The sequence below is a fragment of the Salvelinus alpinus genome, chromosome 8 (genome assembly GCF_045679555.1).
Source record: "Salvelinus alpinus chromosome 8, SLU_Salpinus.1, whole genome shotgun sequence".
Lineage (NCBI taxonomy): Eukaryota > Metazoa > Chordata > Actinopteri > Salmoniformes > Salmonidae > Salvelinus > Salvelinus alpinus.
The window spans coordinates 38423156-38442407 of record NC_092093.1 but is presented as its reverse complement, the minus strand read 5'-3'; the positions used below and the strand labels follow the sequence as shown (position 1 = coordinate 38442407).

At 44.1% G+C, this 19252-nt stretch overlaps 1 protein-coding gene across 8 annotated transcripts in view; it reads right to left on the bottom strand.

The window, feature by feature from the left end:
* LOC139583078 (collagen alpha-1(XII) chain-like) overlaps nucleotides 1–19252 on the bottom strand; it is a 97851-nt gene that overhangs the window by 66144 nt on the left and 12455 nt on the right. For 7 of the 8 annotated variants that reach the window (XM_071413820.1, XM_071413816.1, XM_071413812.1 and 4 more), the window contains exons 10-21: nucleotides 18585–19187; nucleotides 16647–16925; nucleotides 16244–16519; nucleotides 15035–15307; nucleotides 9178–9447; nucleotides 5486–5752; nucleotides 4734–4926; nucleotides 4470–4594; nucleotides 2010–2159; nucleotides 1713–1832; nucleotides 1000–1164; nucleotides 663–809 (exon numbers count right to left, since the gene is read on the bottom strand). In XM_071413820.1, the coding sequence (XP_071269921.1) occupies nucleotides 663–809; nucleotides 1000–1164; nucleotides 1713–1832; nucleotides 2010–2159; nucleotides 4470–4594; nucleotides 4734–4926; nucleotides 5486–5752; nucleotides 9178–9447; nucleotides 15035–15307; nucleotides 16244–16519; nucleotides 16647–16925; nucleotides 18585–19187 (2868 nt within the window). The remainder of the gene's footprint in view (nucleotides 1–662; nucleotides 810–999; nucleotides 1165–1712; nucleotides 1833–2009; nucleotides 2160–4469; nucleotides 4595–4733; nucleotides 4927–5485; nucleotides 5753–9177; nucleotides 9448–15034; nucleotides 15308–16243; nucleotides 16520–16646; nucleotides 16926–18584; nucleotides 19188–19252) is intronic. The other variant, XM_071413819.1, reaches the window with a different exon arrangement.

Sequence of the window (19252 nt, the reverse complement as noted above, 5' to 3'; positions counted from 1 at the left end):
TCATGCACTGAACACTCTCACAAATCTGTCCCGAACACCTTAGCCTCATTGTCACAGGGCTGTTGGAGCTGTTTCTATATATCAGACAAAAGTCTTCTTTAGGAAATAGTTTCCCTCCCCGTGTAGTAAATCACCATTGTGTTTCCTCCTAAATTTGATTTAAGGACAGGAGTGCGTCCAAAAAACGAAAGTTTCCATCAAATTGGTGGACCTTATGTAACATAAGTGAAGAAACTCAATTTATCAAGTGTGTGAGGCAACCTTCGAGACAAAATCCAAGTGTTGGCGTTCAATCCGTCTTTTTATTGGCTCGTCTCATCAATCATGCTGCTCTTATTGCTATTCTCTACCTTCTATGCTAATCCATTTATGCAACTGATGGGAGATATCAGTACAGCTTGTTCTCGGTGACAGATTAAATTGCTTTCTAATGCCTGCTCTCTGCCATCTGTGCTGCTTTTGGCATATTAGATTAGAAAGACCCCTAACCGCTGTACCAAGTACAATACACAGCTTGACTCAGGGGAATCATTTTACAATAGCAAAACTTTAAGTTGAGCATTGCTTCACAAATCCATGTTTCTCTCAGTGATTGGGAAAGAGTTAGAGAGAGAGAGAGAAAGAGAGAGAATTAGAGAGAGAGAGAGATGGCCTTACAGTACCTGGACCCTTCACACTGTTACAGAGGTTGATGGTGAGCTCATCCACTATGTCCAGCAGGAAGGAGAAATCATTCACATTGTACATGTGAATCTCATCTGGGTCGGAGGCAATGGATCTCAACTCATTCTCATCAGCGTTCTTCACACCTAAAAGTCACACAACACCACAATATTAACATATGTGGGGTCTGGACAAAAAGACTCTGTCTTTTTCATGCAGTCCAAGCGTTGAAAACCTTCGCATTGTAAAATGTCTGTTTTCACTTGACATGGTCACGACCTGGTGATTAGCTGAACCATGACAGATTTAGAGTTATACACTAGGAGTGTCACTCACCGATGGCGTAGAGCTCGATGTTCTCATCCCTGAGCACCTGGGAGTTGGTGATGATCTCGTCCTGCGACTTGCCGTCAGTGATGAGCACACCGATCTTGCGCGAGTCCTTACGCAGTCCCACGTTGGACTTGAAGTTGTTCGTGAGGATATAGTTCAAGGCCATACCTACAGAGAGACATTCGAGAGATTGTTTAGAGGCCCAGTGCAGTATATTATTTTATATCATTTCCACAAGTTGGAATAATACTGTGAAATTATGAAAATTATGATAATGCCATTTTAGTGTAAGAGCTGTTTGAAAATACTGTTTTGGTGGGATGGAGTTTTGGCCTTCCTGGTGACATCATCAGGCGGTAAATTAGTTAATAGACTAATAAGGAAGAGAGTTCCAAACCTCTCTGAAAATAACAGCTAGTTTTCAGTTTTCCCCTCCCCACTCAGATCTCTCCCAGACAGTCCTAGAAGAATTATTGGTTGAGAAATTAATCTTTGCTAAGAAGCTATTTTTGTTTATTTTTTACCATTTTCATTTAAAACAATCACACTGGGTACTTAATTGTTAGCCCGAAATGATTTGATATTGAGATAAAAAAATCTGCCTTGGACTTTTATCATGATTAAGTTAAGTGAAGTTATTTTAAGGTAAGTTAAGTTAGGTTAGGTTTTTTGAAGACAGCTCGGAGTTATCCCTTCATTTGATGATGATACGTCACCTGTCATGGTGTTTCCCCCTTTGTAGGGCAGGTCAGCCACAGCTTTGAGCAGACCATCCCGGGTTGAGTGGGCATTCAAATGCCACTCAGTCTTGGGGTCTCCACTGTACTGAACCATACCTGGAGACACACACAACAGCATGAGACTATACCTACCTCCAATCAAAGTGATTGTTCAGAATATAACATTGATTTTCAATTATGGCATCAAGTCCAGATCAAACTCAATTGAGTTGGGTGATGAACCTATGCCATCGTACACATTGCTAATGGGGATTTGATCAAAAGAAAGATTACCGATCATGACTCTATCAGGGCCGATGTCAAAGACACCAACGATGCGAGCGATGAAGGTGCGGATGGTTTTGAAGTTCAGACGGCCAATACTCCATGAGCCATCGACCAGCAGTATGATGTCAGCCTTGGCCTGGCTCTTACACTTGGCTTCTGTAAGGGGTGGAGGAGAGGGCGGTGAAAGGGAGGCCTGATACCATAGACACCCCTCGGATGTGACCACTTAGTACAGTCCATGTAGTGTGACAGTAGAGAGGATGTGTGTAGGAAGGGACGAGGAGAGGGGTGCCAAAGAACAATAGAATATATATATTTTTTAAACAGTTTCAGACAGACATGCACAGGCAAAATACACACACCAAATACAGACATCAACAAGCAGGAGGCAGAAAGGCATTACAAATATCACAATAACTATACTCAAAAACTATACGTACTATACAATAATGTTTCTACAATAAACTATCTATTGCTTCAACACGTTTTGCAGCAGTATTTTTCTCTTGCGGGGGGAGCATCAACTATTTTCTTTCCCCTGGGGGGTCCATCTTCTTTTTCCCCCTCTTTTTTTCTGTGTATATCCAAAAGGCCTTTTGTGGCCTGCGGCTCTTCGGGATGCTCGTGGGGTTTCTGTCGTTGGGTTTGTCCCCTGCCTCTGAACAACAAGAGCAACCAGCTCAGACGATATACGAGAGACTCCTCTCCCCGAGTTATCGCACATTCCGGCTGTGCTCGCTACTCGACACCTGTGGGGGTGAAAGGGTGGTTGCTCGCTCGCCCTGCAGCCGAGCGAAAGGACCCAGAGGCGTTCAGACACGGAGCTATGCAATCTGCCCGCTGTATCTGCAATTGAAAACAGGTTAGAGGAGACAAACATTTACCCACTTTCTTTACTGCAGCATGGAGAAACAGGTGCTTGACGATGTGTGGGGGATAGCCCCTCGTAAAATGTGTATCTGGTTATATATGGAAGCAGTTTGTTTGAGTTACACAACGAAGGGTAAACAAAACGCTCGTAAGCTCAATGTAAGTCTATGAGACATTCCCCATCAAAACCACCTGTCATCAACTGAGACAGTAAGACGCTGTAGAGGCGTATTAACGACTTAAGTCTTGTCATGGTGGACTGGAACGTCCCTAGCTCTGCTCTGATCGGTGCGGTGGGCAGTGTGTCACTGTGTGTCAGTGTGTCTGCTCCCCATTACTGAGAGGAATTTCGGGCCAAGGTCAGCAGCTCTCTTAGGGTCTTTTATGAGAAACATTTTCCTAGCCGCATAGAGCTGTGTTCCGCGGCAGCCCGGGTGCACTGCATACTCTCCTGGTTGTAAAACATCTCTAATTAAAAGCAGAGAAACGTTTTTTTTTCCATTACTAACTTTTTTTTGCGAAGTAAAAATGAGAAATATGAACTTTTGCATGTCAGGAAGGATTAAGGAAGAAACAATATGGCTGCTGGGTCAAATGGGCACAGTGATGAGAAATATTTGTTTGTGGCAAAAGATACACAAACATGTTTGGCATGCTGAACGTTTGGAGTTGTGGGGGAGTGTAAGTCATCACACAGTGGCACTGCAAGAAAAAGGAGGTCAAGACATATCACCCATAATTAATTCATCCTAGAAATATCATAATGTCTTGCTTATCACCATGCGTGATGAGTATAATATGTACCATATGAAATATGGTACCCTGGTTCAGTTACCTGGAGCGTTTGTGAGAATTCTACAGAATATGTTTTGCTTTCACGAGACCAGAAAAAAGAATTGTTTCTCGTGTGATTAGCAAGACGCACATTCTCCATGACGTTAGCGAGCTAGCTTGTTTATAACGGGCAAAAAAGTTCCACCCGACTCGCGCTGCCGCGTCACAGTACCTGGTACTCTGGTCCTGGATCTTGGACCACCTACTCACGCAGGTCCAGGATTCGTTTCAGCCAGTGTTCGATCGCGTTTCGCACATGCTTTAAAGCGCGATCAGGGTACCAAACGCTCCAGGATCCGAATCATAGGGGGATTTTTGAAAGTGCCTTTAACATGATATGAGGCATAAAAAAGGCCATTGGAGCCAAACAGCTATAAGTGATTAGTACTCATTAGAATTGATGGCAGTGTGATGTGGTGCTTTATTCCAATGTGTTTGTGATGTGGATTAGTTTCGACAGACACATAATTCCCTATAATGGGATGATTAGCGTCATACTGTAACTCGCAGTGGGAAAGCCGTTCCTCTGCTCTACTAACGCGGATGGGAACAGAGATGGGCTGTGGCTGGGACACTGTGTGTCTGTGGTTTGGTCTGTGTTTCTATCTGAGTGGTTGTTCTATGGCTGCCTCCAGTACGGCTCCCCTATTCCCTATATAGTGCACTGCTCTGGTCAAAGCTAGGAAATGAGGTGCCCTTTAGGATGCAACAAATGTCTGTTTTGTCGGTCGTCGGTTACGTTATGGTATTGTAAGGTTTTACCGTTCCAAGGTTCCAATGGGACATCGGGTGCATCAGAGAGGGTAGTCTTCTCCTCTCCAGCCAGTGCAGCAGAATGGCCTCCATCAAACATTCCAAACACTGCTACAGAGTACTTGGTTCCGGCCCTGATGAGATGGAGAGATGAGATTCAAATGACTATAGTCAATAGTAGTGCACCATATGGAATAGGGTGCTATTTGGGACGCAGGAAATGTCTCAAGGCAGAAGACTTCCTGTCTGAGGTTATAACTTCCTGTCTCTCACCTGAGCTCCTCTAACACCACAGTGTTGTCATAGGGCCCAACCAGCAGCTCTCCCAGGTCGATATCATTGCCACTGGGGTGGAATGTGACCTTGTAGCCACGCACATCTCCAGGGGCTGCATCCCAGGAGACTCTGAAGCTGGTCTTGCCAGGGTCTGAGGTCTTCAGGTTTCTGGGAGCTTTGTAAGGTGATACTACAAGGGGACAAACAGAGCAAACATATCAGTTCAAACTCATGAAGAAAGATCGTAACTTCATCTTTGGCAAAGCTAGTCATTTTTCAATGAGATCAGCCAACCCACATTCCAGTCAGTTTCTCATTAGTCCATAATACAAGTCTTGAGTCCCAAATGGCATCCTATGCCCTATATAGCGTACTACTTTTGACCAGAGCCATATGCACGTCAACAGTAGTGCACTACAAAGGGAATATGGTGCCATTCCGGCGTCTAAGAACCCAATGTCATTCCATCTCTCTCTCTCTCTCTCTCTCTCTCTCTCTCTCTCTCTCTCTCTCTCTCTCTCTCTCTCTCTCTCTCTCTCTCTCTCTCTCTCTCTCTCTCTCTCTCTCTCTCTCTCATATATATATATATTTTTTTATACTTTTATTGAACTTTGTGTGTTAAATATATGTGTGTATTAACCAAGTCTCTGAGGTGTCCTTAGTGAAAGATACCTGCCCCACACCCACAGTGTTTCCCACTGCACCCTACTGTCTCTCATCTCATGGGGTTGAATTATGGACCAACGTACGTGTCGTTCCTACTCCTTGCCTTGCTTTTCCTTCTCCCCGCTTGTAGATGGGGTGCACCGTGATGTCATAAGTGGTCACGGGCGTCAGTCGCTTCAGCACAGTGGAGGTGGAGGTGCCAGGAACCTTGGCGAACATCTCTTTGCCGCCATCGGTGGGTACGTATGTCACTCGGTAGTTGATGACTTTCCCCGGTGCCGCCATCCACGTTATCTTCATGCTTCGCTCGGTCTCATCGGACACAGTCAGAGCCTTCGCAGCAGCAGACACTGAGGACAGAGAGGAGGAGAATGTTCGATTCGTAGCGAGGATGTTTCGAAAAATGATCTAAACGAGAGTTTGACTCATATCCCCAAATCTGTTTATCTTAAAGGCCCAGTGAAGTCAAAAACGTGATTTTCCTGTGTTTTAGATACAGTTGAAGTCGGAAGTTTACATACAATTAGGTTGGAGTCATTAAAACTCGTTTTTCAACCACTCCACAAATTTCTTGTTAACAAACTATAGTTTTGGCAAGTCAGTCAGGACATCTACTTTGTACATGAACCAAGTCATTTATACAACAATGGTTTACAGACAGATTATTTCACTTATAATTCACTGTATCACAATTCCCGTGCGTCAGAAGTGTACATACACTAAGTTGACTGTGCCTTTAAACAGCTTGGAAAATTCCAGAAAATGATGGCATGGCTTTAGAAGCTTCTGTTCGGCTAATTGACATCATTTGAGTCAATTGGAGGTGTACCTGTGGATGTATTTCAAGGCCCACCTTCGAACTCAGTGCGTCTTTGCTTGACATCATGGGGAAATCAAAAGAAATCAGCAAAGACCTCAGAAAAAAAATTGTAGACCTCCACAAGTCTGGTTCATCCTTGGGAGCAAGAAGGTACCAAATGCCTGAAGGTACCACGTTCATCTGTACAAACAATAGTACGCAAGTATAAACACCATGGGACCATGCAGCCGTCATACCGCTCAGGAAGGAGACGCATTCTGTCTCCTAGAGATGAATGTACTTTGGTGCGAAAAGTGCAAATCAATCCCAGAACAACAGCAAAGGCCCTTGTGAAGATGCTGGAGGAACCAGGTAAAAAAGTATCTATATCCACAGTAAAACGAGTCCTATATCGACATAACCTGAAAGGCCACTCAGCAAGGAAGAAGCCACTGCTCCAAAACTGCCATAAAAAAAGCCAGACTATGGTTTGCAACTGCACATGGGGACAAAGATCGTACTTTTTGGAGAAATGTCCTCTGGTCTGATTAAACAAAATTAGAACTGTTTGGCCATAATGACCATCATTATGTTTGGAGGAAAAAGGGGGAGGCTTGCAAGACGAAGAACACCATCCCAATCGTGAAGCACGGGGGTAGCAGCATCATGTTGTGGGGGTGCTTTGCTGCAGGAGAGACTGGTGCACTTCAGAAAATAGATGGCATCATGAGGGAGGAAGATTATGTGGATATTTTGAAGCAACATCTCAAGACACCAGTCAGGAAGCTAAAGCTTGGTCGCAAATGGGTCTTCCAAATAGACAATGACCCCAAGCATACTTCCAAAGTTGTGGCAAAATGGCTTAAGGACAACAAAGTCAAGTTATTGGAGTGGCCATCACAAAGCCCTGACCTCAATCCTATAGAACATTTGTGGGCAGAACTGAAAAAGCATGTGCGAGCAAGGAGACCTACAAACCTGATTCAGTTACACCAGCTCTGTCAGGAGGAATGGTCCAAAATTCACCCAACTTATTGTGGGAAGCTTGTGGAAGGCTACCCGAAATGTTTGACCCAAATTAAACCATTTAAAGGCTATGCTACCAAATACTAATTGAGTGTATGTAAACTTCTGACCCACTGGGAATGTGATGAAAGAAATAAAAGCTGAAATAAATCATTCTCTCTACTATTATTCTGACATTTCACATTCTTAAAATAAAGTGGTGATCCTAACTGACCTAAGACAGGGAATTTTTACTCGGATTAAATGTCAGGAATTGTGAAAAACTGAGTTTAAATGTATTTGGCTAAGGTGCATGTAAACTTCAGACTTCAACTGTATATTTGCACACTATGAGGTTGGAATAATAATGTGAAGTTTTTTAAATGATGATAATGCCCTTTTAGAGTAAGAGCTGTTTGAAAAGGCCGCCAGAAATGTCAACCTATTTTGGTGGGATGGAGTTTTGGCCTGCCTGGCGACATCACCAGGCGGTATAAGTCAATAGACCAATAATAAACAGTTTCGAACCTCTCTGCCAATAACAGCTAGTTTTCAGGTAACATATCCCTCCCATTAGGCTCATCCAATTAGGACCCTTCACTCAGACCGCTACCAGACAGTCCTAGCAAAATTCTGTCTTGAGAAATTGCTCTTCGCTAAGAAGCTATTTTTGTTTATTTTTTACCATTTTAATTGAAAACAATCACAGTAAGGTACTTAAGTGTTACCCAGAAATAAATTGATATTTTGAAAAAAAACAGCTGCATTGGACCTTTAACTTTCCCTTTCCCCTATTGTGAATGAAGCTAAGCTCCATAGACCATGTAATAAGGTGCATTTGTTCCACCATTTCGGCATGCAAGAATAGTCAAACCAAAGGCAATCCTTCCAAACAGTTAATTATCCCAGGAAAAAAAGGCAGACCACTAGTCTTCATTCGTTCACTGGGAGGATTGTTATTGGCGGAAAAAACATGACATCCAACTTCTCAATGTGTTGATTGACCTGAATGAACCTGTAACCCCGTTACCGGAGATCCATTGGTTCCGCTGTGCGAACGTAATGAGGTAAGCACAGATATGAAAGGTGAGGTCTCCTGAGAATGTCTCAAGGTTATTTACTGTTCAAAATATGCTTGACTTGGCCTGCCAGAGTCAATAAACTAATTACTTTCCATATCTACACATGTCTAATCAAACCATCTCACTGGTTCCTCAATTGTTTGAGGACATTTCCATCAATGTGATTTCCCATGTGTAGGATAGAGGGATGTGTGGTGGATTTGATAGTGTGTCTAAATACTGCTCCCACGCACCCTAACGGCAGTATACAGGACACATTACACAATGTGCCAACAAATGCATAATAAAAAAAAATAAATCCCCTCCACAAAAGTGAGGTTATCTTAGATTCTAGAACACATAATGCATAATAACTGTCACCACCTCAGCTTTCCACTGCAAACCACAGCTTAGAAATGATATTTTTCCAAAATACCCGACACCAAGACAAAAGAGTTCCAGAGAGTGAGGATGATGAGCACTGGCGTGGAATATTTTCATATTTTATCAATTTGTTTAAAACAAAATCTCAATCTAGGGACTGGCATAGTGCAGTTGTATGAAAATATATGTGATGGCCCAGGGAGAGTTTCAAACCGTTCGACAGATCTACAAAATGCTTCATGGATACATCCAAACCGCCACAACTAACACCACTTCCGTGACTCATTACTTTGGTAATCCCTAGCAGTGATGAGACATTGATTGTATCCCAAATGACACCCTATTACTTACTTAGTGAACTACTTTTGACCAGAGCCATATGGGCCTTGGTCAAAAGTGTTCCACTATATGGGGAATAGGTTGCAGTTTGGGATACGGCCATTGTGTCCACCTCTGACGTCCAACACTGAGAGCTTTCCCTGTCCACAGACAGAATGAACGGAGGATGATGTGTAATAAGTCTTACCATCGGTGGTCTCCTGTCCAGTCAGTGGGTCCCCGTCTCCTCTGCCGTAGGAGGCCACGACAGACACCTGGTAGAGGGTCTCAGGTGTCAGACCATCCAGGACAGTGTTGGTGACATCTCCAGGGACCGTCTTCTCCCCTGACTCGTCACTGTACAACGACTTCCAGCGGATCCTGTACATCTTCACGTTTCCAGGGGCAGCCGTCCAAGACGCAGCAAAGCTGGTGTCCGTTACGTCGCTGGTGACAAGGTCCTTGGGGGAACCCAGTTCTGAAACAAAGGAAAAGAGATCAGATTTCTGGGTGAGGATTTGGGAGAGGATACAGGATACAATGTTTGGTTAATGATAGTCAATGAACGTTCCAACACACTATCTGGATAGGCCCTTATGCACTTCTCAGTAAAGGAAGAGAAAATGCTCAACTCTAAATCCTCTTGCGTAAACAAGTAAAAAGGGTGCTTAGAACCATAAACATTATGCACTTTTGCAAACAACATAGAAATCCAGTGCCTTTGACAAATCCCCACAGCCCAGCTGTATCTAAGCATCCATTTTGTCTGACCGCATCTGGCCAGTTGGACTACTCAAAATGGAAATCATTGAAACCCGTGTCCAGAGGACAGCATAGTTGAACAGCTAGTCACATCTATAAAGACAAAAGATCAGCAGAGATACCACATATCTATCTCGGATTACAAACATGCCTCGCACTGCGACTGGACCTGTGACATATGGGCTGACTTATAGGAGACTCCCAATAAACTAAAGGTCAACAGTGCACATCTGCTTCATATACTGGATGGATGGAGAGTGATGGAGGGAGGGAGGACACTGACAGGAGCTATGCGTCTATGCGAGAGCATGGTCATGTTGTGGGTTCTCACCACTGTTCCTAACTGATGAAGCAGACAAGGGAAGCCTGTTTGCCTTATTATATAGATTTGTTTCATTAAACAAGACCAAAACTAATTTCCTGTGCATATGGCTCATGTTACTGCAAAAAGACACATGGAGCTTATGCTACACAGAGCCAGCAGTCTATAGGGACTATAGACATGACTGGGGTTTGTGAATGGCGGTGACAATCTGCATCGCCATTGTATATGTTACATTGGGCGCATTCGTTTTGCATCACTCTGTGCCACTGCCGGGCGGAGTTTGCTCCCAAGGGCGATAGCTCACCGACCCTGGGAACCCGAGCGATGCAAAACAAACTCACCACATTGGTCATGAGTTGAATAGAGGTAAAACATTGCATAGTAGTACAAACTCTGTCTGTTTATGATAATAATGAAAAATGTCTGGTCGAGTGATCTAACTAAACAATGTAACTACAATGTAACAGAGAGTAGCCATTAGACATACAACACTTCACTTTCTGCCAATGGACATATTGGGATTGTAATGGATAGTGTACTGCACAGTCAACTGATTATAGTGGACCACAGCCAGTATTACTCTCCAGATACAAGATGACATTTTCATGAATCATCAAAACCTGTGTTCGGGTTCATAGTGTGGTGGATCCGAGACAGACTCTCTTAATCGTTTTAGGGTAGCCCAGAGCAGGACTACTGGTGGATATTCACTGGTAAGACACGTGACCAATCTAACCATGCCACCACGAGTACATCGAGCAGATACTGACTTAAACCATTACCTTTTGTCGTTTTCTCATCTTACCACTAAAGCCAGACAAGCTAACCGATAAATGCAAACGTCCGGTGCCCCATCAAATCAACATGTGAACATGTGTCCTCTTTCATATTGAAAGACAAACATATGGAAGTACTGTTATACTTCAGGGGGGAAAGAAAGATTTGGGTTTTTTTTCCTGACAAAAAATTGTACAGGGAGAGATGTTAACTTTAAGCATCTGTTTAATTTTATAGATCAACAAGTAAGCTGCGTCTGATTTCAGGAAAAGTCTTTCCAACTGCCACGCCAAAAAGAATCTATCAAACATAATATTCCTCTGAAGCAACCCATTCCAGCCCCTGCTAAAATCTAATTTCCTTCATTTTACTGGACATGTACTGCCTCAGTCCACATGGGCAGGCTCTCCGTCTCCACCACAGAGGCACAGCAGCAGCCACTGCCATTAGCCCTCACTTTCAATGTCTGGGAGGGAGTTTGGAGGTTTTCTAAATATCAAACCACAGGCGGCTCTCGCAGGGAATCTGGCGCTCGGCGGCCCGGCCTGAAACCCACTCAACCCTATTATAAGGCAAAACTGAACAAAACCACAGTACATTCAACTCTCTTTCTTTTAAACACACATTTCTCTCTAAAAACGATCCACTATTTTGGCTTGGAATATTTTCTGAATCAAACAACTATGTGATTTTACGGCTGCCTGCATAACAATGAATAACGTTGTTAAGACAATCAAATGAGTCAATTGTTGAAACGTAACAAAATATATACACTGTTGTTCTGTTCTATTTTATCTGCACTCACTGTAGCCTTCCAACACCAGGCGGCATTGATTTTGTTCAGGCCTTTGAAATTCTAAATGGCCTTGACATATCAAGCACGTTGCAACGTCCTACACTCAAGACAAAACTCTATCCAGCGGAGAAATCTGCCGTGCATTTGTATCCAGCACTGATATTAAGCCAAAAGAGCCTAAAAGTTCAGTACCACAGTCAAAACAAGCTGGAGCTTAATGTTTGAAGTTTGAACCTTGCTTTCATATTCTTTAGACCCTGGTCCAATAGAAGGGAGAGTGCAGGTCCTGAAGTGCAGTCTGCCCACTGCATGTTTGTCTTAACGACATCCCTGAGGATCAGAGAACAGCAGCTTGAATCCTTTATAAACTCTGACAAATGCCAGATAGGGGAGGGAGGAAACATTCAGCTCACTGAGAGGGGGGATTCTAAGGTGCTATCTATCCTAAAGGAAGACAACTATATAACTACAGAGCCTGAGTCCCAGTAAGAGAAAACCACCTCTTGACTTGGCCTGCAACCTCCTTTATGCTCGTTTTTGATTCAATTTCCATGCCTCGCTTTGGTTCTTTTTGATTCCCGGCACAGTCTTGGCTCCTAATCATCACCACTCCCTGATGAAAGTGGATGGTGAGTGCTCAGGATGGAGGCGGCCAGCGTTTACACAGCTTTGAAGTATTTTCCCAGGTAACACTTTCCATTCGCCTCCTCTGTCTTTGACATTCATTATCTCACCACTTTTCCTTTTTTCATTTGTTTTCTTACAATTATTCTGTCCTCCTCCTACCACATCGAAATATTAAATTAGTGGGGGGAAAACGTACAGTGTGCTCCGTCGATTTACCGCCTCAGTGTGAGGCGAACTCCAAGTCAGAAGTCATCCTTTTCCCCCAATAGGGACTGGAGCTGTGCTGGAGTGTGTTGCTGGCCAAGCTGGACGCTCCGCAGAAACGGCCACCCCCATAGGCAGGCCTAGGGTATGGCCAAAATGGCACCCTACTTCCTATACAGTGCACAAGGGTGCCATTTGGGACGTAGGGCGAGGGTCCACTACTCCTTAAGGGTGTCCAGGCATAGGGCCTGACAAATAATCACAACATGGACTCCCCTGGTCAACATTACTCCAAATCCCCACTACCTCACTGGGACCAACATTATTGGATTTTGCTCTGTTTATAAGGACTTGCAGCTAGATACTGTACATATTCATCATTACAGTACGTGCTTTCTACAATATATCACTACGGTTCAGTTTTGTTTTAGGAATTCACACAACATTCCAACACACCAAATCCAGTAATTCCACTATTTTCAGTTGGGAATTGAAACATACCATAGGTTCTTCCCAGTGGTTGAGTCCCTAGGCTTCCAGTGGAGCCCAGCACAAAGTGATCAGTGTGTGTCGGCTTGGCGGCGTGAGTGAAAGCAGAGAGAGTCCCAGATGCTGTGTCAGCAAACTAACTAACTCAGAGACTCTGCGACTCCTCCACGTCCCCTCAGGAGAGAAGAAAGTCGGCCAGCAGGGGCCCGGGCCTCCCCCAGTCGGCCAACCTCCATGACAGGCTCAGACACGTTCAAGGACCATGGCCCATTCCCAGTCACACCAAGTCAAGGTCCAGTCAAATATGCACCATTGTCCAAAGCCTGGAGAAGGAAGGCTGGCTAACATCAAGCTCTTGGCATTTTTTATGAATGTAAAAGGGAAGGATTTAGTGGAAAAGGCAAAAGGGATGAGATGTTCTCAGTTTAAGACTCCTCTTTTGCTCCTTCCTACTGCATTGCATGTGTGACTCTTGCCAAAACAGTCTAATATAGCCTAGTGGTTCTGCTTTATGTCAGCTCTGACGCTACTTCAATGTCTATTCCATTGGAAATGGGCCACAGTGGCAGGTAAAGAACTAGGTGAGCACCACTGGGTGTGATACAGTAGCTGTGTTATTGTGGCAGCGATCCGGGGCAAACAGCTTGACCGCCAGCCAAAACACAAGCACACAACATGATCTCCAGCATCCAGAGGGATGGAGCTGAGCTGACTAAAACAGCTATAGGAAAACAAGATGGCTGACGCTGTCTCTCTCTCTCTCTCTCTCTCTCATTGCTGTCTGTCCAACCCAGTTGGTCCCAGGGATTCGCACAGTGAAAAAGCTGAAATTCACTACTTCATTCATCTGCTTGCTCTGCCCTCACATTGAAGTTGTACACCATGTTCTTTTCAGGACAACCAGGGCTACAAGTAGAACACAACATTTGGCATAAACAGTTGCATTCATGAGTTTTATTGACAAATGTCAATGAAAATAAGGTCTGGAATCATAAAGTAACCAGAAAAGTGTTGCAATGGACATTAGACAGGTGGAAATTTGTCCTTTGGTCTGGATTCCGAATTGGAGATTTTTGGTTCCAACCACCGTGTCTTTGTGAGACGCGGTGTGAGTGAATGGATAATCTCCGCATATGTATTTCCCACCATAAAGCATGGAGGAGAAGGTGTTATGTTGTGGGGGTGCTTTGCTGGTGACACCGTCTGTGATTTATTTCGAATTCAACGCACACTTAACCAGCATGGCTACCACAGCATTCTGCAGTGATACGCCATCCCATCTGGTTTGGGCTTAGTGGGACTATCATTTGTTTTTCAACAGGACAATGACCCAACATACCTCTAGGCTGTGTAAGAGCTATTTTACCAAGAAGGAGAGTGATGGAGTGCTGCATCAGATGACCTGGCCTCCACAATCCCCCAACCTCAACCAAATTGAGATTGTTTGGGATGAGTCGGACCACAGAGTGAAGGAAAAGCAGCCAACAAGTGCTCAGCATATTTGGGAACTTCTTCAAGACTGTTGGCAAATCATTCCAGGTGAAGCTGGTTGAGAGAATGCCAAGCGTATGCAAAGCGGTCATCAAGGCAAAGGGTGGCGATTTGAAGAATCTCAAATATAAAATATATTTTGATTTGCTTAAGACTTTTTTGGTTACTACATGATTACATATGTGCTATTTCATAGTTTTGATGTCTTCACTATTATTCTACAATGTAGAAAACAGTAAAAAATAAAGAAAAACCCTTGAATGAGTAGGTGTTCTATAACTTTTACCCGTTAGTGTATGTGAGCTTATTACTGTATTATAGACATGTCCTCAGATATCCTATGATCTTCTATGTAGACGAACCCCTTACCTTCTAACAACTTTTGTGTGGCTTGTGAACATTATATAGCAAAGCAGAGCGTATTCATGAAAGTTACAGCTTTTCATAGTGGGGTCATAATAGTTTGCAGTTCAAACCGTTCGGACTTTACATACGTTTTTGTGAGAATAACTGTTTTTCAGGATCCGCCCTTGTCTCACAAACACCACTCTAGCTGCACTCCAATGAAACTATTTTAGGAACTCTCTGCTTTACCTTCCAGTGTGGTTCCTTTCCCCTCCAGAGGGTCTCCTAGGCCAGAGGAGTAGCGTGCGCTGACCACCAAATCGTACTGAGTGCCAGGCTGCAGGTTCTTCAGAAGGGTGTTGGTGTTCCCTCCCTTCACCCACACCTCCTTCTTCTCGCCACCCGCCGACGGACGGAAATTGATACGGTACTGGAGGACGCGGCCCGGTGCCGCCGCCCACGAAAGCTTCATGGTGGACACCGTCTCGTCAAAGACCTGCAGGTCACGTGGAGATCCCAGCGCTGAAAGAGGAGAAGCGGGAAAAGCCACGCTGTCAATGAGGAGCCAATCAAAGTTGAAGTTGTTGTGTGTAGGCTATGGCATATGACCAATTAGCTGAGGTGTCCAATATAGTCTGATTATAGTCTGTTATTAGACAAGACAGATTGGAAAGACCACAAGTCTTCATTAATGCAAATCTTAAGTCATATAATTACAGAAACCTTCAGATTTTTGGAAAGGTTACGCAGTGAATAGCACAATAAGAGCAACATTGTAAAGAAGATTGAGGAAAAAACACAAATTCATCTCTGAAACATCTGGGTGGTGAATGATGCCAAAGAGGCAAAGGCTGGGCTACGTTCTACCCTTTTAAAGGCTCTGGAAGTAAACAGCTGCCTTATTTAAAGGAGCTGGAACGTCCACGGGCACTAAATGCTCTGAGAGCTGATAATCACTGAGAAGAATGTGGTTGCCGTGGTGAATAAGAGTACATTTTTGTTTATTTCCCCTTGCTCCTTTGGCTCCGACGCTGTAAACTACAGCATTACTGGACACACACACACAAACACACCTCCGGTACGCATCGAAAAAATCCCCCCTTAGACTGCAACCCCTTTGTGATGCCTTCCCGCCAAAATATAATGACACAGTAATTTTGGGTGGAATATTAGCTTAGTAGAACATGAAGAAAATGAAACATGAAGAAAATTAAAACTTTGTTGGAAACAAAAGGCAGGCATGTTCAGTTCACACCCCTGGACGGATTGTATAAGGGAGTAGGATTCCTAGCCTCAGTCCCCAGCATGAAAGGTCTCAAATAGCTTTTCTATAGCATAATTGGCTAAGACGTTGCAAGGCAGAGGAGCCCTAGTTCGAGCACAGTGAGGGACAGGGATGTAAGCTATACTATTAAGCAAGCGCAGTGATGCCTGTTACATAAGCAGAGATTTAGTCACCTTCTTTGGTGGTGCCATCGATCTTCATCTCAGCACCAGTGCCTGACTGGTACTCTGCAGCCACCATGACGCGGTACGTTGTCAAGGGGAAGAGCTCTGGCAGCACGATGGTGGTCTCATCGCCGACGGTGGCTGTCTCTAATCTTGTGCTGTCACCCCTGACTGGTACATAGGTTAGACGGTACCGTACCACCGCCCCTGGCGCTGCCGCCCACGACACCCGGAAACTGTCTGTCGTTTCCTCTGAAACCCTCAGGTTACGCACTGGTCCTTGTTCTGCAACAAAGATGGTGGGATTAGAGGTCATAAGGAATTTAGAGGTTATACAAATATTAGAACAGAAGTTAAGGCATTGGCATCAAATTCTTTATCTGTTGGTATCTGTTGGTCTGACGGTGCTGACCATCTAGTGTGGTCTCGAATCCATTCAGAGGGAAGCTGTCTCCTTCGGTGTACTGGGCAAAGACGTTGATCTCGTAGTGGGTGAGGGGCGTGAGGTGAGGCAGCAGAGTGGTGAGCGTGTCCCCGGGCAAGGACATGGACACAAAGTCCCCGTCGACGTCAGCAGCAGGTCTGAACTGGATCAGGTAGGACAGGACATTGAGGGCATCGGTCTCCCAAGTGGCTCTGAAGCTCCTGGCGGCCACCTCAGAGAAAGTTAACGACCTCGGTGGGAGTAAGCCTGGAGGAGATGGCAGATGACTACGCGTTAGGTCACAACACTCAGGATGCGTCCCAAAAGGCACCTTATTCCCAGCCTCCCATAGGGCTCTGGTCAAAAGTAGTGCACTGTATAGGGAATCAAGTGCCATTTGGGATGGAGACCCAATAACACTCAAACATCTCCATTCCATTAGTGAAAATCTCTGTATTGTTTTCTATGTGTACAGTTCTCTATGTTGTCATAATAGATTATTATATAAGGAATATATCATGAATAATCAAACCTGGTGTGAGTTACGCAATACACTGGCCATGTAATGCAGAGCGACTAATATTTGGTATTATATTTCCACATGCAAGTCATCTTACTGCCCTGAGAGTGCAAGAGTTTTTACATGTGTGTAACACATTGTTAAACAGAAGATGATAACTTTGGAAAAGAGTGTTGTGACAGATGTAATTGCAAGCATATGTTGTATACACTCTTAGGATTTTCTCTTCTACTTCTCAGGTCATGGACCAACAAGGCCAAGGTAGAGTGGAGTCATTTTCAAGAGTTATTCTCTCCGAATTGTCCAAATAGAAGCAGTTGATCAAAACTACATAGATTAATAAAGTCTAAAAAAGTTTTTAAAAAGGTGAAGATTTTTGCCACAATTCATCAAATTACCCAAGTATACTGTATAATATTTCAAAACATGGTTATTTGCTCAAAATCAAGAAATCAAAATCGTAAAAACTGACTAATGTTTCGGATGTAAGGTATACATCGGAAAACTGTGCTCCTTGCTTGCTGCCATATGGCGCTGTATGATACTGTGCCAGATGTTAGCTTCACACTTTACACACTGTTCGAATCTCATCACAAACAACTTTAGCATTTGAGCTATTTAGCTACTTTGCAACTACTTAGCATGCTAGCTAACCTAACCTTAACCCTTTACCCTAACCCCTAGCCTAGCAAAAAAATGGAATTCGTTACATATCATACGTTTTGAAAATTCATAACATATCATACGAATTGAAATTTGTCACATGGATGATGGACTTCCACAAATTAATACATACCATACGAAACGTAACATATCATACTAATTGAAGTGCCACGGATTTACTTTTACTATGTAATTCAATGAATGCTAGCATTTATTTTTGTATTGCAAACATACTGTATCTAAGACACTTCCATTAAAACATCTTAGACTTTGGAAATACTGGGTGCTGGGCCATTATCTCCATTGAGAATCTATGGCATACTCAAATGTCCCCCATATTTCTTGTTTGCAAGACATTCTATTTAGCTAAGAAATTACTTTACTTACTGTAGCCTAGCAGTTTGGAGAGTTGGGCCAGTAACCGAAAGGTCGCTGGTTCAAATCCCAAAGCCGACTAGGTGAAAAATATGTCAATGTGCACTTGAGCAAGGCACTTAATCCTAACTGCTACAGGGTCGCTATCAATAATGGCTGATCGCTGGCTTTGACTCCACTCTCTGAGGGTGTCTCAAGGGGAGTGGGATATGCCAAAAAACATGTACATGTGTGAAATATGACAAATGTAAGCACCCACCTAATTACTATTATTTGTAGCCATTATCTTCACTTGAGTACAGTTGGCATGGGTTTACTGACTAACAAAAATAACTACATCATGCAGATATAGAGAGGGTCCTACTCACTTTTCTTCTTGATGTTGAGGAGCTCCTGCTCAATCCTCAGGCAGATGGACTGGGTGAGCTCTTTGGAGATCCTCTGGAAGGCGTCAAAGTCCTCCACGGTGTACACATGGGTCTCCACAGGCTCGGTAGCAATGGCTTCCAGTTCAGACCTCACAGCGTCCTTCACGCCCACGGCAAAGATCTCCACGTCTGCTTTCTTCAGCTTGGTGGCCGGGTCCTTGAAGGAGTCGGACGACTTCCCGTCTGTGATGAGGATAGTGACGCGGGGAACGTTTGGCCGCGATCCTCGGTTGGTCAAGAAGATCTTCTCCCTTACATAGGTCATGGCCCTTCCGGTGTTGGTGGAACCGCCACGGTAGGGGAACGTCCGGACGGCATGGACCACAGCGCTCATCTCGTGGTGGGTGTTCAGGTAGAACTCAGTGTGAGCGTCCCTGCTGTACTGAACCAAGCTGATCTGAATCTTGTCCTGTCCGATGTCAAAGGAGTTCACCAGCACCTCCAGGAAAGCTCTGACTTTAGCGAAGTTGGACAGTCCGATACTGTATGAGCCGTCGACCAGAATGACAACGTCAGCTTGCACGTCTACTCCAAGAGAACATTCTAGAAGAGGACACAAAAACATCTGTCACGTAATGACAAAATCAGACACTGGATGACTACAACAA